This window comes from Lineus longissimus, chromosome 16, assembly GCF_910592395.1.
Source record: "Lineus longissimus chromosome 16, tnLinLong1.2, whole genome shotgun sequence".
NCBI classification, from domain to species: Eukaryota; Metazoa; Nemertea; class Pilidiophora; order Heteronemertea; family Lineidae; genus Lineus; species Lineus longissimus.
The window spans coordinates 13,175,602-13,196,662 of record NC_088323.1 but is presented as its reverse complement, the minus strand read 5'-3'; the positions used below and the strand labels follow the sequence as shown (position 1 = coordinate 13,196,662).

The 21,061-nt window shown below is 41.8% G+C and overlaps 3 protein-coding genes across 3 annotated transcripts in view; 1 reads left to right on the top strand and 2 right to left on the bottom strand.

Moving 5' to 3' along the window:
* LOC135500409 (ankyrin repeat domain-containing protein 50-like) overlaps window positions 1-21,061 on the bottom strand; it is a 745,855-nt gene that overhangs the window by 716,529 nt on the left and 8,265 nt on the right. The gene's annotated exons all lie outside the window — the stretch shown is intronic.
* LOC135500611 (myb/SANT-like DNA-binding domain-containing protein 4) lies at window positions 16,976-19,566 on the top strand. Its single transcript, XM_064792162.1, has 4 exons — window positions 16,976-17,599; window positions 18,721-18,828; window positions 19,051-19,134; window positions 19,302-19,566. The coding sequence occupies exons 1-4, from the start codon at window positions 17,119-17,121 to the stop codon at window positions 19,541-19,543; spliced, it is 915 nt and encodes a 304-aa protein (XP_064648232.1). The 5' UTR covers window positions 16,976-17,118; the 3' UTR covers window positions 19,544-19,566.
* On the bottom strand, window positions 19,758-20,806 carry LOC135500847 (putative nuclease HARBI1). Its single transcript, XM_064792512.1, has 2 exons — window positions 20,629-20,806; window positions 19,758-20,258 (listed from the first exon to the last, which is right to left on the bottom strand). The coding sequence occupies exons 1-2, from the start codon at window positions 20,768-20,770 to the stop codon at window positions 19,762-19,764; spliced, it is 639 nt and encodes a 212-aa protein (XP_064648582.1). The 5' UTR covers window positions 20,771-20,806; the 3' UTR covers window positions 19,758-19,761.

Genomic DNA, 21,061 nt, shown 5'->3' with positions numbered 1-21,061 from the left:
GGGAAACACAAGTGAAATAGACCAAAACAAGTGATTTTGGGGCTTTGGTTTAGACGCATGCCCCACATGCGCCATGCGGGATTATACGGTTCATGTGAACTTGTTGACATCTACATGATCTAGTGCTGTTATTGGTCATGGTACATGGTAGGCCTAATCATCATGGCTATATGTTTCAGGAAAAGCTCGGAGTAAAATGAACTGTCGATGAATAATGATGTTGTTCATGTTTACCATGTTTACTAGTACATAGCCATAGGGTATGCACTGGCCAGTGCACTTTCTGCACGTCGTCATGGTCATGTACGTGATACCTTGCATATTTTGTTTTTTGAATGCGCATGCTTTTTGGGCAAAATCACTTGTATCAACACTAATGAATAATGTCTTCTTATCCCTATGACTCCATACACAGTGAGGGCATTGTCCCATTCCCATCATGGTAACTTATTGTACCGTATTAGGGTGGAAGTTGGGGAGCAGATACCTACCGTTGCACGCCTGTCATAATCAGCAGTGATGAGCTTAGCGCGATATGGAACATTCTTCAGAAACTCAAGTGAGGGAAGTCTGCTCATTAGCATATCTCGCGCACTGCTCCTTCTTGTCAAACATCGTAGTGAAATCGTAATGGAAAACGTCTGGCTTTGCGCCAGACGTTGAGACTAATAAGTGAAGAACTAATAGGTAAAGAACTTCTACTTGCGCGAGACTGCTCTGATAAAATTATCATTGCAGAGACTACGGTGACGTGCACATATATTTTTTACAATCAAAAATGCCCTCAAAAGACGACATGGAATGATTATTTTATTGATATTTCCTACTATATACCTTCCAATTATCACTTTATACAAATAGATCGGCGTTAGGTCGCATGCTTTTCTTTCCTGGTGACACTATAAAGCAAAATAGTTGCAACCCCGTAAATGCGCTATAAGTCCAATAATAAGTGACGGTGACCCGTTATAAATGTTTCGCCAGCTTCGCTTTTTTGCCGCTCCGCGGCGCGTTGGGCCCTTGCGTCAAGACAGATCTGAAGTGGAACTCGCTCATTGTACCAACAAAGAACAGTGACAATCCCGGTATCTGTTTGTTTTCAAGAAATAACAATAAAATAAGCAACGTTACTGAACAAATAGGCTATGACCAGCCCTTAGTTATTATTAGGCTCACATAATTCAATTCAATTCAATTTAATCAAAACCCAATGATGGCTATTACAGTAAAGTATACATATCATACAATCATGTAATACTCTAAAACTTCGAATACAAGGAATGAGGCTCCGCCCCATTAATTACAATGGCGGAGGGATTCTAAAACCTCAATATCAATTCTAAAGAAACGTCTCTTTTATGATAAGAAATGGGCTTACTATAACTAGCGATGTTGATTTCGTTTCCTTTTTTTTGTAATATATATTTTTATTTCCCTAGTACTTTCTTTTTTACATTTTACATTTTACATTATACATTTTTCTTTTTTGCTATATTTACATTTCGTTTCCTTGTCAATGTCTGTCAAGATCAAATCGTGATTATAACACATGCGACTCCATTGGCCCATGCCATTGAGAAAATAATAATACCTGACTTATTGGCCCATCTCTATTCAAACCATTGTAATGAGTAGAGGCGTAGCCTCATTCCCTGTATTTAGGTTAGGTTTTAGAGTATACAAAGTAGATTGTGATATTATGAAGTAATCGTAGACTAGTATACTACCCGTCCACATGCGTAACTTAAGTGGTATTATCATTGGCACAATAAGAAATGCTTTGCTTGGTTGTCCAGTTTTTCATTAACAATATCTATCATAAACAGTAAAGCGCATGTATACAAACGTGCGTGGCCTGATATCAATCGCTTTCTATGAATAATGCTTTGATAAAAATAAGTTAGAACGGGGAATTTGTCATGTTTGTAGCCCCGGTTTATTTGTAGCCTCTGCATTGTTTGATGCATGGGGATATCAATCATTAGCAGAGGCAGGGGCTACAATTAAACGGCTTACTGGAAAAAACGGTGTGGTTCCGCCTTGATTTCAGCGGAACGTACTGTTGATAAGTGGGGACCATTCACTATTCTTTTATCCAATATCCGGTGTGCGCGGTTTTTAACTGGGAGTTTTGAAAGGCCTGGTTGAAACCTAAGGCTGAAATAAGCTTCCATTGATAAATGTTAGCAGTTTCTAGTTCCCCTCGGGTAGTTGATTACTGTAGAACGGACAATTTCCGCGGCATAACATTTTTCCGCATGCCGAGCAATGGATATATTCGCGGCATAATATTTTCACGAATCAGAATATTTTTCTAATGAAATTCTGTGCTTTGACATAGAGCTCTTAGTGAACAGTTTTGATGGCTATAGTAGAATACTCAAATCCGCTGTCAGCAGGTCTCATTGTGTCGGGTAGTTGGCCTGTCGAGGAGTCAGCCAGTGCTTTCAGCACCAACGACATTATGGCCGCTATCAAGGATCTGACGACTGGTGTTCATGCCGTAGAAAGGAAGCTTACGGAGAGGATTACTCAACTCGAGCAGTCAATCGAAGCTGCTATTTTACGAAAGGTCAGTGACATTGTTAGAGTAAAGGTTATGGAGGAGGTCGCGGATGCATGTATGTGCACTCGGGCCCAGATTGCGAAAATCAGTGCGATCGTTTCACTTCTTGGTAAGAGACAAGTGCCCGGTGATACAAATGCGTCTCATACTGCTTTGAACTTTGTGATTCGTAATCTGCCAAAGGGACATAATGAGAACATTTCTAACAAGGTAACAGCACTGGCGAGAGAAGGGCTCAAACTGAACGATGTGGTAATTAACAAATCCGAACGTAAACGCTCATTTAACAATCGTCCAGGTCTAATAATAGCCACGTGCCGTTCGTTCGAGGATAAATATGTGATCATGCAGGAGAAGCAGAGGCTACGTTTTGGATGATTTATTCAGAAAAGGTGTATAGGAGGGATATATCCGAAATGTGCTTTCAATGACCAATAGGCCTAAACGCGTTTTTTTCTGTTTATCTGTTCTTTTTATTTCGAGCACTGCTAATGCCGCAGGTACCACGGCGCGAGATAAAACGAGATTGCAAGAAACGTCCTCGTCCCTAAGATCCGTAAGCCAGGCAAAAAGAAGCTGGGTGCTGTTTGTCTAGTGTAATGGCACCCAGGGTGCTTATTGTCCAGTCGATCTCGAACCTGGTTACCATTTGTCGGCACCCAGGACGACATCCACCCTTTCAGCTCTAGTTGGCAGTAGTACAGGCGACTGCGCAATCGGCTCAGTGATATGACTCGTGATAACTTCAATGCATATATCCCAACAGCTTGGGGGCGGATGTACGCACAAACCCAAAACGCTTCCGGAACTTTTATCATTTAAAAACTAAGTCTAACGCGGTGCCTGAAACTGTCAAGTTACGCAATGAAACTTACGACAATCCGCAGTGTAAAGCATTTGAAGGAGTATTTTTACTCTAGCTTCTCCGACCAGCGTCACCCTGTAATGCCTGACATACCTATTTATGCTAATCATGATCTTGAATCAGTGACTTCTTCGTCAGCGAATGTGAGGTCGGTTTTACTCAAACTTAACAAGATAAAAGCCAGCGGACCAGACAAAGTTTCTTCATTCCTACTTAAGTGTGAGTCCACGGTACAACCAGGCAATATCTGCAAAAAGTGATAAAGTGGGGGGTCAACAGTTCTGGCTCAAATTCCTACCATGGACTGGTCTTGGGGTAGGATGAAGGCAGGCAAAGCCATTCGGCGAAAAATCACACTGGCCAGGAATGGGGGGTATTAACTCATCCTATTATTTTCTATGCATTAACCATTAGAAAAAATGCACAGTTTTGATGAAAATGACAAAAAGTTTTTATTTAAAAAAAAAACTTTCTGGACAAAGAAGTCCACTTTGCTTGGTATCATTGGAAAGGGGACATCATGGACAATTTTTGAACATTTTTGTTTTATCATAGATTTCACCCCCTTTTGCGGAAGAGCACACGTTTTGGGTACGTTATCATGAAAAAGTTAAAAGATAGCATATTTCCACGGGGTATACCTCACCCTTTGCAGGGTGTTGGGCAACGCCACTTCTACAGGAGATCAATATGGGACCCTATTTTCAGTTACAGAAATAAAATTGTTGGCCGCTCTTAAGATGATTTTGTGATTGCATGTATATTGCGAGGTGTTTGCTGCTTTTTGTATTTTGCACTGTATTCCATGATGGATTTGGAAGATGCCCTCTGGTCTCTTCTGGTTTATTTCTGTCTAAATAATCCTCCTAACATCTGGGAAGAATATACATAAGCAGCAACAGGTGCTCAGGACTACTGGTGATTGCGTACCAGGGCACCCCCACCCCATACCGCAGGCCTTCATGAATGCGTGATTCAGGGCAACACCACGGCCAGCATGGAATTCATCATGCAAGTTTACTACATGGTGGCCACACGACACAAGCAAGCATGGCTGATATCATTGACACCTGCGAGCCTGAGCCCAAAAAACCAAAGATATCATTAAAATGCGGATTTTCCGCTATAAGCTGTGGGGTAGATTGTGGTCCGTTTACCCAATATCCAAAGGACACTAGTGTAGTTGGGCTGAAACATTACAAGAAAGATATTCAGGCGCATTTGACCTGCCTAAAGGTTCGGTCATCCAGCAGGCGCAGGCATGGGCATGTGCATGTTGAACATGTTGAAGCTGGCACCATGGGCATTGCATGCAGTGACGTGGTTGAGTACGAATGGCAGCTCATTGCGCTTCGAGCAGGAGTGTTCGACTTTGAATCCCCAGATCTCGACACTACGATATGCCCAGTTCACCCTACAAGTTGGGCCTTTGCTGGATTCCGTCAAGAATGTGTGAACATCCTCTGCACAAAGTCACTTCCACCAGACGCCCACAAAAAGATCGTGGCGTTTCAGCAAGAGTATCCAGGATGGTGTTCGAGAAGTGGAGAGTTCTTTTGCCTGTTAGATCTGGCTCTGATTATGAATGGCTCATCAGCTCATTAGCTAACAAAGAACAGCACAGGCCTCATCCCTCTTCGAATATCTCAACGGAACAGAAGGTAAGCAAGTGGCTGAAGGAGCTCCAGACCCGGCTTGCTATGTTCCTGTATAAATGAGTATAAATGTTTTCCTTGAATAAAAGGAGAGTGATTTTGTCAAAAAAATGCCTTCTTCAATTTTCATTAATTTCAAGATCACAATGTAAAAGTTCAAGCATTGAAAATCTGCATTGTAACCAGTGATATTCATGACATGGGCTGGACATGCCAATAGGAAATTCTTGCAATGGAGATGATTGGACGAGACGCCATGTTTACTCTACATACAGTGACGTACATTTATGTTGAAAGATTGTTGTCCATACTGTTTGCTTTAGTTCACAATTGTTTTTTCAGCCTGGCACTTCCTCCGCCTATGATGAGCCTCTACCATGTTCTAGTACAGAGGAAAGAATAGTGGGTACAGTGATTGTGGATATCGACCTTGAGACGAGCTTGGTGTAGCCCTGAAAATGGATGTGACCGATTTTTCAAATCACAAGAGGACCTGACAGAACATTTGGCCTATGGCTCCCACACAAGTGTGACACTCAAGGAAACCGTGATGGACAAGGTAAAGCGGAAATGGGCTGGGCGAGTTGGTGCCATAGCCAAAGTTGGACAACCCTCCGGATCTGTTGTAGTACGGAGCAAGACAGATGCAGATTCAGAACAATCTTTGCTTTTTGCAGGCTGGGCTCTTCGAGGACAGAATACCTCAAGACGGTTTTCTGCAGAAGTGCGAAGATATTTGTATGCGGAATTTATGAAAGGTGTAACTGGGTTCAAAGAATATCCAACTAACGTTGCAAAGCGCCTGAAGATGATGTTTCCCAAAGATCAGTGGCTGACTTCAACACAGGTCATGTCCTACTTCAGTCGCCTCTCTGCAAAACAAAAGCAGGGACAGCTTTCAGAAGTATCGGGCCACTCCGAGGAAGATGAGGCACAAGAGGATGCCCAAGAAGAGGTACACCAGGAGACAGTCAAGCGCTACAGTCTTCGTAGAAAGGTTATGACAGAAGTAGGGATACTAGTATAACCAACTTCACCTGTGAACTCATTGGTTTTGCTGACTTCGTTTGGAACCATTTTATCATGATTGGATTGCAGACAGCTAGTCTTCAGTCAAGTCTTTTCGTTCGATCTAGCGTTATCATTCCATTCAGCTGCGTAGCTTATGGGTTGATCGCCATGCCCCTGCATTTAGCGTGAATCTCTCAATCTTGTTGCAGCTTGCCATACCCTTGACTAAAGTGATCATGGGTGCACTAATCAGCATAGTATCCTCTTGAGTGTACAATAATAATGTGCATTGTATTCAGAAAGCATTTCGAGCCAACAATAGTAATGTACGGTACCGGTACCATAAGAGGATCATGACTACTGCCCCTCACAGTGGTTAGAATAGCCTAGCTGGTGGTTTATTGTTGATGAACAGTTGAAGCCTGCTGTGAAAATCCATAGCCCAAATTCCACTTATTTTGGTTTTAAATTTGAAAATTGAGAATGTGAGTATGAAGGGCGTGCATGTATCGATGAATGACCAGTATCTCTTGGTGGACAGTGGCTGAGGAAGTTTCAGTATAATGCTGGTTCTTTGCACTGGCAGGTGCCTACCCGAGTAACCCTCAGAAGTCAAGACGATCAGGAATGTCAGTTACGAATCTGTGCAATTTTCAGACATGTTCCCGATTTTGCCCAGCAGTATTAATACCATTGACAGTACTTTACGTGTTTCAGAATTTCTGAATAGTGAGCCAGTCTTTGTTGGCATGGTTAATGCTGTTGTGAGTGCTGGTCTGATTCAAAGTGGTTATTCCATTTTTTTGTTTCCATGGTGACATACCACATCCATGTATATGCCCATGTACACATCATGTAAAGAGTATTATTTCTCGATGCAGCGATATCTTTTTTGTAATTAGTCTATAAACATTATATTTTCATATTAAAAGAAAATAATCTTATACATCACGTTGTTCTTCCATCTCTGTCAATAAGGCTGGAAGTAGGCCATGATTTGTATTGAAATGAAGAAATGATGCTGAAACTAACAATATAAAACGAGAAGCCGATGGCCACGCTACCTCAGGTTAGGCTTAGGGGGGCCTTACCTATTCCTTCAAACAGTTCTTCATTGTACCTTGTATTACATGGGTATCTAGCCCTGTGATTGGACATAACAGGGATATTTTTGCCGATGCAATGACTGTTCAGCTCCATGTCTTTCACCACCCTGATGACACCAAAAGTACTTCTGGTAGCATGTACATGTTGTACAGTAGAAGCGACATTCAGCGAAATAATCCTTTCTAGTTTGGTATAGAATATAAAGCTATACTTCCGAGCTGTAGCATGTGCATGGATTAACCCCAGCAGTAAAATGGGCACAATCTGAAAGAAAGGCTGTGTTCTGCCATATGAAGTGGGGATGGGGCTGAAGTTCATTTTATCATTTTCCTCTACCTTTACCCAGGACCAGGCAGTACAGTATATTATAATGTTTATAATACTACATTCAATCATCTGTGCCATTCACCACTGTCGTGTCTATTTTGCCCTTTTGGAACTGACGTTTCTTTTTTTCTGTCCTCGAGCATACTTGACATTTTTTACCTGATCTTTTTGATGAATAAATGGAATTTGAGGGGGAGGGGGTCAGACCCCAACACTGGGTGACCTAGTCTTCTTGGCCTCAAAATACTGTAGAGATGGTCCCTAAGCTTATATCTCCCACAGGGATATCGGTGATACATGTATAATCAATTTCTGTAGAAAATCATACTAGTTCAAGTCATTCCCAATAGGTGGCGACAGCCCAAAATGATCAAATTTGGCCTAACTTTCAAGCTTTGGCATTCCTAGCTGAACAGAGCGGACAAAGTTTTTATTCTTGATTTTAAATCTTGACATCATAAAGTATCCGACAGGCAAAGAATCATTGCCCAACGCTCTGCAAAGGGTGAGATATCCGGGCTGAAAGTTCACCATGTTTCATTGACCCCTTTGAGATAGGGGTAGGGGTAGGCCTAGTACAACAACATCGAAGGTCATTTGGCTATGCTTTTTTGTATTTGGGTAGCTCTTGTAATGCATTCACTCATAACAACAGGTCAATCCAATATTCTATCTATTTCCTGTGCAGGGTCACTCATTATCCCCACTTAAGATCTCTATAAAAAAGGTCAAAATCACCCCCAAATCAACTCTGACCCATATCTCAGCCCCTGTTGGAGGGATCGGTGAAATATTTGACACAATTTCATATCTCACCTAAGGGGCTCCACCCACCAAATATCAATGAAATCTGTGAAATTGCTTTATCACCCACTGCCTGGTGCTATCGTGGACTTGCACTTAAAGCGTGTGCGCCTGCTTCAAGTCATTCTCTTGCATATTATTCAACTAGCATTATACCCGTGGCGCAGGCAGGTTCAAATGGGCTATATCTTGAATAGATTGAATTGCGATGAAAATCTAATGCAATATCAAAGGAGATATATCGAAGAGACAAATTAAACAAACCATTTGTCCACAGACTCGGACCTAGCTGTGGCGTGATGTATGCGTGCATAACAAAGTTTATCAATTGGTCCGATAGAGATGATGAGGCAATGTCAATATGCCTCGTTCCTTAGTCAGCAATAAGCCCCTTTTTATAGAGAGAAGAAGAAGGAGAACTCAGATAGGCCTTCACATGTCGGCTTCCAAATGGCTCGAACCAATTGTTCTATCACTACTATAACTTTAAAATGCGTGCTCTTCCTACATGTAGCAATGTCTCGGGCAAGGCACTTAGTCGACAGGCAAGCTAAAAGTTCAGCAGCATGAGCAGCTCCTTGATAAAGCCATGTCAGGTTCAGCGCGCCTCTTCAGATACATCAAGTATTGAAAGCTGTGGTGAGCACATAAACAGACCATGGTCACCTTAATTTGAAAATCCCTTCATAATCAAGGGCTAGCTCTGACTAAAACAGCACCCATAAACAATAGACCACCTATTTGACCCCAGCTCCTAACTGCTGGAAAACCCAAGTCCAGCAACCAAAAGTACCAAAAATAGTTTTTTGTTTACATTTGAACTGCACACATGCGTTTGTTTACAATTTCATTTCCCGCGAAATCTCGAAAATCCGGTGACGTGCAATCGTGGATTGAAAATAACATTAAACTGGGTTCAGCAGGTCAGCAGGTATACCGGCTGTTCCAAATCCCCCTACAGCCAGCTGTTCAAAAGGTAATGTTATTCACCCCACAGGGAGTGCAGGTAATAGCATTCCGCGAAGATGACGTCACCGCACTGCGCTAAAAATAGACTACCACGAGGATAGATAGGTAATGCCCGGATGTCGGACAATCTCATCATCGCATTAGCATTACATAATGGCTAGCACATCAACTTTCCCGCATATCAATTTAAATGAAAAAGACGTACCTGGAGCAAATTTGGACACCAGTGATTTTAACAAATATTCCAATATTGTCTTGAAGAGGTGGCTGCAGTGTGGGGGTCTCAAAGTCTCTGGCAATCGGCCCAATTTAATTGAAAGGTAGGCTGATTAAATTTCATTCACAATAAAAAATCTGACACTCCGTCACAATGCATGATGAATCACTTTTATCCAATTGTACGGTCCCGTGGCAAAAAGAATTGATTCAATAGCGAATTGAATGCCTCCAGGCGATACAAAACACCTCACACAATACTCCACATGAAGAATTATTCACAATGATGATGACAATAGGCCGAAGTAACATGTGCGCTTCCAAGCTGAACTGACATGCCGCCCATGTTTCGGTCAGCTGCGCATGCCCAGATTGTCTATGATTCCACAGGGTGCACCAAAAGAACTGCTGTATTATACAGGGTGATACAGTACAAATGCAGTCAAATGTCTTTAATTCTCAAAATTTCTGGTAGCAAATGGAGGGGGGGGGGGTGGAGGGGGCTTAATTAAAGCATAAATGAAGCCCCTGGTCATAGTAATTCATTCTGAATACATTAATTACTCTCCTCTCCTTTTATTTACCTCCATCATCCCTTGATTCTACTCGACTGGTAGGTGACTTATGTTCTTTTTCAATATTTTACAGATGCAAGACTTGTGTGGCTTCAGGACACCACTCGAAGATTTCTATTACAGTAGATGATGGTAAGTGGTATGCAGAAAAGGTTCGATCACACTTCCAGGCAGCATCTACTTGTACTGGACATGCTGGAACTGCTGCTCCACAGGCTACCAAGACCAACACACCTCCTCCACCTCCAATAACAAAATGGGGGGCGTTTCCATCCAAAAAAGTTCCGAATATGTTTAACTGTGGTCATATTCATTATTTCTTACTGGAGTCCATAGCATAAAGTTGTTGGAGACAAGGATAACATGAATAAAGAGGACACAGACCTATGTCATATGACTAAAAAGCCATTTACGAAGGGACAACAGTACGTTGATTCTGGGAATGTAGTGAATATTAAAGACAATTCAAAGGACAATTTTTTTTTTCTTAAGGCTGGTGTGTTACCCTCAATGCATGCACAGCCACCATACAAGGTGCATGTGACAATATCTCAGGACAGTGGATATGTGCTTGACAGCAGTTGTGAGTGCAAAGCATCTGCACTAGGGAGGTGCAGCCATGTTTCTGCACTGCTACTGGCACTCTTGAGTCATGTAAAGAAGCATGGCTATGATCCGAAAACATGCACAGACAAACCATGTGAATGGAACAAGGGACAAAAAAGGAAAACACCCAAAGCTGTACACGAAGCCAAATATTCAAAGGCACAGTCAGAATATCGTCTTAATACAATAACATATGATCCCCGACCAACTCACCTAAGAAATATCACCAGTGAAAGTGTCAACACATTTCTCAAAAATCTAGGTATGGGGAGTCAAGGTGAGTCTTGCAGCATGTGGAGTACTTTGTTGACACACACATACCAAGACTACAAGCTGACTGACTCCCGAAAACAAACACTTCACAATCTGGTATGGCAATTAAAAGACAACTGTGTCATCCCTAGCTCAGGTACGACCAGGGTATGTATGGTACAAGGAAGTCAAAGACAAAGCGAGTCGGCAGTCTGGAACCAGGAGCGTCGATTCAGGCTGACTGCATCAGTTGCTAAAACTCAATACTCTCTTGGTAAAAGCCTGCAACTAGGCGAACTTTCTGAAAAACGCATAGTATTTGTTCGAGAGAAACTCTGGTTTAAAAAAAGTTACTCCAGTTTCTGGATGCAGCAAGGTTTGGAGAAAGAAGGTCCAGCAAGAGAACAATATTTGAAAGTCAAACATGGATTCATTCCAGGATACAGAGTGGAAGACACTGGATTCTGGGTGAACAATGCTATGCCAGAACTTGGTTGTATCCGGGCTAGTCTATGACCCATCAGAAACCCATCCCGATGGGATTCTAGAAATAAAAACATTGAAGTTACTTCAGTCCCATGCACCAAAAGACTTGAGATCAGCACTTGATAATGGCCGGATTCAAAAGCAAAAACTAAATTCAGCATGTTTTAAGCTAAATGATGATGGAAAGCTCCTCCTGAGAAAGTAACACCAATATTACTATCAGGTACAATTCCAGCTGAGAGTCATGGAAAGGCATTGGTGTGACTTTGTTCTGTATTCAGAAAAGGGAGACCCTAGTATAGAAAGAATATACAGGGATGAAGCATTCATTAGTGACATGGTGAAGCCAATATGCTATCTTTGGCACAGACTTCTTGCTCCTGAAATTTTTGAAATGAGAATTCCACGTGATTTGAAACCATTTGTTTTGTAATCATCCCTAAGACATGAATAAGGCCCTGCAGGGTGATTTGAAAGTATACGGTTTGGCCAGTAATTTGTAAATTTGTATTTGCCAGTAAAACATTGCTTTCATTATTAAAGGACTTAAAAGTCAGTGTGGTCTGTTTAGGGTAAATTAAAGTAGAACAGTGAATACGACACCAAACCTCGGTTTTATAAACATTTTTTTTCAAAATAATTCAATGTAAACTTACAAATATTTTTGAAGAATTTATTACAATTACTTTTAATCATTCATAGAGACAGCATGTTTTTCCAGTCATTACTAGTATATTCTAGTGACAGTGTTCTGTTCACTGAGATTTCACTCAAATCACAAGGGGATCTTGAAAGTTCACCAGGCAACAGGCAACAAATACAGCTTGGTTGGCCAAAGGTGCAAGCACCATTGGTATTGTACCTGCTATTAATCTGAATTTCTTCAAACGCTCGTTATAGCGCTCAACATGAATCCTGACCTTAGCTATACGTCTGGTTGATAATTCTTCTTGTGGAGTAAGCCTAGCTCGCCCATGCAGAAATGATGGAATGTTAAGTTCTACATTTCGGTTGTTCAAAATTTCCTTGACTGTGAATCCTCTGTCAGCAAGGACCAAGTCACCAGGATTTAAAAAATCAATGAGTCCACACTTCATAAATACATCATTATCACTCATGGCACCTTCAAATAAATCGGAGATGAAAACACCAGCACCATCTGGAGCAACAGCTATGAGGCATTTAAAAGTATGGTGATGCTTGTAATTAGAATACAGATTTCCCTGCCTGGAAAAGTCTCTTGGCATTTCCACAAAATATTCTGTGCAATCCACCACACACCTAATATTTTTGAATGACTGAAATGATTGTGGTAAATTGTTTTTGATATGAGCCCGGTCAGGAAACATTAGATGGCGTAAATCTTTGAAATGGCAGTGTAGAAGCTGCAGCCACGTGGTGAATATTGTCCTTAATCTAGTCTCACATAACTTGAAAAAAGTGTTCATTGCAAAAAAGGAATAGCCTCTGCGTAGTCGAACAAGCATGATGAAAAGTTCCTCCTTTGATGAAGTTTTCCTATTTGGACTTCGCCTATAAGTAGTAGTCTTACTACTGTCAGTGCTGTCACTTTTACTAGAAGTAGTCTCACCTTTGTCACTTGAACATGTTCTGATATCCCTGTATCTATATTTGAGATTGTTCACTGCATCCCCAAGAAATTGAAATAGGGCAATGAATTGAAAGTAATGCAAACCAGTAAAGAATTTCATTTTTTTGTCATTGTCACAAATTGATTCCAATGACAAAATCTGACCAGCATTGCCATCAATGCAAGGCTTAGAATCTGTAACAATAGATGGTTGGGTAATGTTACATGCCCCTAAAACTTTTTCATTTTTTTGGACAATATGTTCAATTTTAGCACCCAGAGTGTACTTTTCATATACAGTTTGAGTTCCGACGTCTCTCATAATGGGTGAACACTGTATCTCGACATGCATCATGTTTACTGTAATCACCGTTGGTGCTGCAACATCCTCAAAACTGGCTGTTGCATTTTCAAAACTGTTTGTGTCATCATTTTCATCCAAAACACTGCTTGTAGACGCATCATTTTCATCCAAAACACTGCTTGTAAACGTTGCAGATAGGTCCAATAAGGCAAGGGCTGCTTCTTGTTTCTGCTTTTTACTCACTGGCATAGCCCTGGGTTTCGGACCACTCCTTTTCCTGCCAATTTTCTCAACCTGAAAAAGATTTAGAATTCAAATTAAATATTATTCAATTTCTTTATTTCAGAAGCAGACATGCCAGATGATGATCACGATGATCATGAGGATGACATTTCAGTTTCATCCGAAAAGTCAGCCACTTTCCCATCCGGCAGATGTCCTTCTTGCAACGCGTTGTGGTTCTAGCACAGCAGCGAGGGAAGTAAAATTGAATCCGACCAGGACAGTTCGACATCTTGTTATCCCGATTCCATTGTCGACCACCAGGAAAGAAACTGGGACAGTGACGTAACCTGCTGTCCAGATGGTGGAAAACCATACGAGCTCTCATCTGGTTGCTCCATCCTCAACTTTAACTGGGACAGTGATGCAACCTGCTGCCCAGAATGCGACAACCCACATTCTCCAAATGCTGAGTGCCTGTTTGAGGACGCCCAAAGTCAGAATCCACTATGGTGAAGAATACATGTAATTGAATGTGTACTGTAAAACTATTCAGAGTTATACTATTAAAGTTGTTTTAAAACTGTTGTCAGTGTTAATTGTTCGGCTTGTGGTATTCGACTCGATGACTCGACGACGCGATGACTCGATGACGCGATCAAGTTGGAATCTTCTTAAAGAATATCACTGCTTGGACTGTAATTTATATATAGAATCATAAGTGGAGGAAAATAAAAAAGAACCGATCATTACCAACCCCTTTCCAGCTGTTTTCACCGTATCTAATCCGACCATTTTTCGTTTCCTACAAGTTCGCATTTTTGATAAAACCATGCGCCATGTTGCTATGCAAGCCACTGGTATCTTACCGTCAATACAGCTAAATACACCTAAATATAGCTGGTTCAGATCAACCTCCTACCCAGGTTCTTTACGAGCAGAAATTCCAATGTTAAAATGACACGCGAGTTCCTGGAGACAAGGTTGGCTCTAGATATCCGTTCAGCACGGCAATATTAAATGTCCTATACCCCTTTCCAGAAATGGGGCGCTGAGTGTCCGAAATAGTGATGTCATAAGGGGAAACTAGGCCTGTGGTGGAGGGACAAAGGAGATAGTCATGGTTGACCAACACACTTGAATGCCTTTAATGACGGACAAGGGGGAAGAAGCCCGCCCCCCCCCCCACTCCCCGTATTTAGGGGGTACATAGGCTTGTTCCCAAGTTTTAAAATCACCCCCTAATGGAAGGAAACAGCATTTTTTTGTACCCCCTATTTGCGGGCTTTTGTGAGGAAATTGACCCCCTATTTGAAGGAAGGATTTGATCTTACCCCCCTAATTGAAGGGAGTATTGGATCCCTACCCCCTAATTGAAGGGAGTCTTGGATCCCTACCCCCTAATTGAAGGGAGTCTTGGATCCCTACCCCCTAAAGGAAGGGTCAGCCCATACATGTCCTCAGGCCAACTTGTAGATTTCCAATTAATTTTAACCGGGGATAAAACGGCCCGTAAAACGGGCTTTTTAAAAATCTTTTCGGGGAAGAAGACCCAGGGAAGGAAAACATTAGAAAATATACCCCTATTTTCAGTTTTTGAAGGGAAAATAGCAGTAATAACACCCCTATTTATTGATTTTTCGGGGATTTTTCCCCGAAACAAGAGTGAAAATTAACCCCCTTTTCCCGAAAAATCGGGAACGCGCCTGCGGCCCCCTTGACTATGGAAGTGTGTGTGTGTGGGGGGGGGGGGGGGGGGGGGAAAAAGTTAGTTCCAATGCAAGCCACCAATTTCGGAAAGCATGTATAGGGGCTGATGTATTGGGGGGGGGGGCAGATGTCAAGGGACGGAAGAGGGACTGAGGGACTGAGTCTAAAAAACTGCACATATGCGAAATTCCGATTGTTGACAGACTACCACATGACATCTGACGATGGCCACTAGAAGCTTGTTTGTCAATTAAATCTCCGGTCATTTTGCATGCTATGAAACTTCCGCGAGTCCTTTAAATATCAAAATCAATCGCGGGGACCAATCTCCAGTGGCCATGGCTGGGGGGGGGGGGCACATCCTTCCACATACCGTAGCAGGGTATGGGAAGGCCGAGCTAAAACCTTTGCTGTTGCAGCGGTAGCCCGGAGACCAGGATCATGGGATTCCGTATTTTAGCAAAATCCATAGCAACGATCGCGTCATCGAGCCATCGCGTCGTCGAGTCATCGAGTCGAATACCACAAGCCTAATTGTTCTAGCCCCAGTACATGCAATACACATAGTGACATACAGATAAGTACAACATGCATGCATGGTACGTAGATATCGATTGATTATTCACAATGGTTTTGCTTACCTGTTCTGGAGAAGCAAGCGCAGGAACAGGATCTGGATGCTCCGGTGTTGGACCTGCATTGCCGATGGGCTTACTGGACTCTGCACAATATTTCGCCAAAAAAGTATTCTACGCAACGGTCCCTAGGTGACTTTTCCTATTCATAATACACAGCCTGTCCATCCTAGATCGTGGTTACATGGGGAGTAATCGTTGTAAAATTAGGCCAAACACAAAGACAGTTAACCCGGGTACCACTATGTTTACGATGCGAACAAGCCGTGTAAGTCATTATCAGCATTTTTTTCATTGAACATTTGCGGGTACAGCGTCACAGGGAGCAGCATTGAACGGTAAACAGGTTCACATCATATTCAGACAACGGCTTGTAACGGCCATACAGGAAACGATTCGTATCAAAAACCGACGATCACAACTATTCGCTTGCTGAGAGTATACATTACGCGCATACATTACATTCAGACATTTGAGCTTCCAAGCTTTGAGAAATAACAGGTCATGTGCGAATTTGGCATGTAATTTTGGTGATTTACGTGAGTACATTTTCAACCCCGAAAAGTGTAAAGTGAAGTTATGCTTTTATTTAACAAGAGGCCCAAGGGCCTGGCGCTCAGCTGAGTAAGCAGATACAATTCATAGTTTAGCAGTTTTACTGATACTTTTAGATAGATTTGGCAAGGACTATATATAGTTACAATAACCATGGATGCTTCAATTTGTCAACTGTGAAAGATGTAAGTGACATCACATGAAGTAATGCAGTGCGAGTGCGACATTTCCAATAGAGCCAGGATCTATGTCACAGTGACACACAGACAGGATTGGTTTTCCTTCTGGTATCAAAATTGATGTCCTCATACTAGTATGTCCTGAAAAGGTATTTGGACACTTACATGATCATTGTACCGTTGAGCTTGGGTCTGGTGCAATACCAACTTGAAATGGGGGGGGGGGGGTTAGTGGATTTAGCAAAGTGTTTGGGATGCCCTGTATGTGAAGAAGTAAGATAAGGAGGTGCTTAAGAAAATTAACTTTATTGTTAAAAGATTGACCTGGGGCCGTTTGCACAAAAGTTATGGTGATAAAAGTATGTTAGTTTATCTTTTTATGTTAAAGTCCCTAACTTAGCGTTAGCTAACATAACGCTAAAATTGAGTTTCACAAATCAATGTCAGGCCCAATGTTAACTAACGCTACTTTTAAGTAAATCAATGTTAGTTGCTAGGGACATTTCCCATAATGCATTTGGTCCTCATATTGAAAGCAAGACATGCAAGATGGCTGCCTCCATAGAGAATCATTCATCTCAAAAGACAAAAAGGGAGAGAAAACCAAATTTTTCACACTCAGAAGCCGAAGTTTTAGTCGATGTTGTTATAAATGAACTTGGGATCTTGCGATCCAAGTTTTCGTCAGATGTGACAAACAAAATGAAAAAAAACAAATGGGATGAAATTGCCCTAATGGTTAGTTCCTTGGGAGTGGCCACAAGGACCGGGGATAACTGCAGGGAAAAATGGAACCAGCAGCTTTCAAAGGCGAAAGAGATCCATTCCCTGCAGCAAAAACACCAGAGAGGGACTGGCGGAGGGGGAAAGATGCCACAGGCCGACCCTACACTGCAGAGAATAATAGAAACATTCGAAAAAGACGCAGCATTCAGAGGCATCACTGGTGGATTTGAGTCTGCAGGTAGGTACACCAGGCTCCGATTTAGCCTAATTAGGCCATAAAACGCTATCTACTTCTACCAGCATATATTTCTGAACATAGGCCTAAGCCTTACATAGGTCTAGATTTCATAGCCTGATGTCAATCTTCAAAAACATTGGTGGAATTAAGCTCAACTCGGCCCTACCCTGGCTAAGTTCAAAGTATGTCGTCTGGTGCCTGCATCGATATTGGCACTCTGCCAGCCATTTCTGTTGGACTTCCTGTGTGTATAGCGACCATGTGTACATGCTGACATTACAGTGCATGCATGCATTTTTCAAGCGGCCGAAAGTACAGCTTTTCATGACCGTCACTTAGAAATAGTACCATAGTAGTTGACTTCATAGCTCTATAAATCAAATTCATCAACAGATAAGGTAGTTCAACTGCACAAAAGTACAGAAAATGTGGTTATTCGCTGCTCCAAATACGCGCTTGCAAATTTCCCGACTCCATATTTCTAAACGCACTGAGCATGCCCAGTAAGTGTATGGAACGCAAAGTTTGCAAATAGTACTATACAGGGTGAAACAGAAATAAGTTCCAATATAAATATTTGTTAATACTTTTAATTTATTCAATAAGTCATGTGAATTACCTCAAAGAATTAACAAAATGATCGCAATTGTACACATTAGGCCTATTGTTAAGCTGACATCACCCTGTTTTAATGGAATATCATAGAAATTTGGATTTTCGATGGATTTAATTAGAATTTATTGATTTTCCCCGCCAATTTATGTGATTCATTCCCTTTAAACTTTAAAACTTTCATTTGTTAATATTTTCAGTAACCACACCTATAAAGGCTACAGCAGCAGTCTCCCTCCCTGCTACATTACCTGATCTGGCTGGTTGTACTCCTGGTAAGTTCAATTTAAAGGTGCTGGAAGCTCGATGATAAATATGCCCATGTCAATTAAGAGCCGAGTATTTCTTAGACTATGATACATTACATTGGTACCGGTTTACAATGGAAGAAATACAAGTAGGCCTACTGAGAAACAGAAAGCGACTGTAGTGACCCGGTTAGACATCATGCGTCTTTAATTTAGAAATAGTAAAATTATTTTTTATGATAATTTCATTTAATTTTTCAGTAAATCAAGCTGCAGATGTTGATGTCGACTGCTCAGATGCAGTGGTTGTGGCAACCTTTGATCGTCAACCACAGGAAACACACACAGAGGGAGCCACAATAATTCTTGGTATGCTATTAGATACAGGTTCGGTCTTTCAGTAGGCTATTAGGCCCGGGGTCTAATACTGTATCGATGCTGATAGCCTGGCCCACACCTCATATATCAAGGCATTTGCATTTTGGATATTTGAATCTATATTTGCCAGAGTTTTGGTTGCAAAACATTTTGTGACCTTTCGTGATTTGATATTTATCATCATATAGGCCGAACTGTCATTTTTTATTCTAGATTCTCAACAGACGATGACAGCCACTGCAATGACTGCCCCAAAATCTCCAGCCAAAAAGAAGGCCAAACTGTGCAAAGTCACTGGTGAGTAGTTGGGACTCTAGAATGGCGAAAGCCTTTCTTGATTTTAAGCAGTCCCTACATGAATCAATCAAATGTGCTAAAATGAGCTCTGGCCATTCACAAAGTGACAAAATTGAAGTGCTGTGTGATCCATTTAACCCGTCATAATTTGTTTCATTCTCTCCTAGGTGCCAGGAAAGCACATGCGAAGGGTCTGCTGACAGACGCCATGTGCCGACAGAAGACTCAGCAGGATGTATTTAACATGCAGCTTGAGGTCCTTGAGGCAACTCTTGTTACGCAGAAGGCCACAACACGTACTCAGGAAGTTCTTCAGAAAGAGGCTGGCCTTCGAATAGAAAAGCTACAGCTGGAGATTGCTCTGCTGAAGGAAAAGGAGTTCTTGGGTCTGTCGGGCATTGAACTGTAAATTTATGTGTAAATAGTATCTATGTTTATAGGATTTGAATTTTTTAAATATTAAATATATTAATATATATTATTATATTAATATATATTATTACGCGAGTGCTGATTATGCAATACATATAGTTATAGTTTTTAAGTTTGAAATTGGAAAATTCACTGGCTGTAGCTTCCACTGTTTTGATATATCCCCTCACTCAGGTTGCAATGGATCACAGTCAATTAAGCAAAGTAGCGATTGGCGAGGTAGTCCCTGTAAACACTGCCAGAGTTTGGGCCAGCATACTCCTCATCATCATCTTCATCATCTTCTTCGTCATCACTGTCGTCGTCTTCTGGCCGGGGGTCACGTTCTCCTCTCATCTTTGCAATATTATGCAGGACAAAACAGGCAGAGATGATCTTAACTACACGGTCTGGCTGCATACGAATCTCCCCATGGAGAACATGGAACCTCCTCTTTAACACTCCAAAGGCATGTTCTTTCCTCACTCTTGTGGCACATAACGAAGTGTTCAATCTCTGCTGGGCTTCTGTTGTGGGTGCTCCGTACGGGACGATGAGATACGGCATACAAGGGTATCCACTATCTCCTAGCAACAGTCCATCTTCACCTCTGGGGTTTGTCAGTTCCAGGTGCTCTTTAAGGTCACTGTTCCTCCAAATAAAGGCATCATGGGTTGCCCCTGGCCAACGTGCAACTACATTGGTGAATTTTCCTGAAAAGGAAATGTATCATTTTAGTTAGGAGGGCTATTGATCATTATTACACGACCACTCCGTATTTTATTATATTCAACATATTTCAGCATCAACAAGTTTCTATGCAATTAACGATGAAAAAATACAAAAACTATGCGTATTCTATCTTTATGAGCAACAGTGTACAAGAGCTAATTTTTGCATAAATGGCATTCCATATGTTTTGTTGGTCAGGCAATCATGGAATTGGGCAACGTTCGTTTACCAAAAAAGGCATGTCAGTCATGGTGCATGTCATGATGTCGAGGATGTGGCGCTTGTTGTGATATCATGGATATTGGCCCTAGTATTTAGCATGTTTTCAGGTATAATTATAAAAGTAATTACCCTTATCGTCAACCACTGCTTGCACGTTGATGGAGTGATATCCCTTCCTGTTTACAAAAGATGCTTCGTAGGCTGGAGCTGGAGGAACTTGCGCGGGTTGTTCTGCTTCTTCCATGGCTTCGCCTTCGCGATCTGCAGGCATGGGCAGTGCAGGTGCATGTGCAGGATCAGGAGCATGTAGGCCTATCTGGCCATCTCGCATCTCCTGGTCATTCTCAGCAGCATTGGCTGGTTCTGGGATGTGATCAGCATCAGGACGTGGCTCACTGGGGCATATTATTCTGATGTGCGTGCCGTCGATGCATCCCAATACTTTGGGAAAATGTGAGATCGCATAGAATCCAGCTTGAATTTGACGCCTCTCCTCCACCGACTGGGGCCACACAATAAAATCGACCCGTGCAGCATCTAACAGGCCAGCCACCCTGTGCAC

Coding starts and splice junctions, on each gene's coding strand:
- LOC135500611 (XM_064792162.1), top strand. CDS start 17,119: ATGTTAGTTGCTAGGGACATTTCCCATAATGCATTTGGTCCTCATATT. Junction 17,600..18,720: donor TGGTGGATTTGAGTCTGCAG/GTAGGTACACCA, acceptor TTAATTTTTCAG/TAAATCAAGCTGCAGATGTT. Junction 18,829..19,050: donor GGGAGCCACAATAATTCTTG/GTATGCTATTAG, acceptor TTTTTATTCTAG/ATTCTCAACAGACGATGACA.
- LOC135500847 (XM_064792512.1), bottom strand. CDS start 20,770: ATGCCTGCAGATCGCGAAGGCGAAGCCATGGAAGAAGCAGAACAACCC. Junction 20,259..20,628: donor AGCAGTGGTTGACGATAAGG/GTAATTACTTTT, acceptor TTTCCTTTTCAG/GAAAATTCACCAATGTAGTT.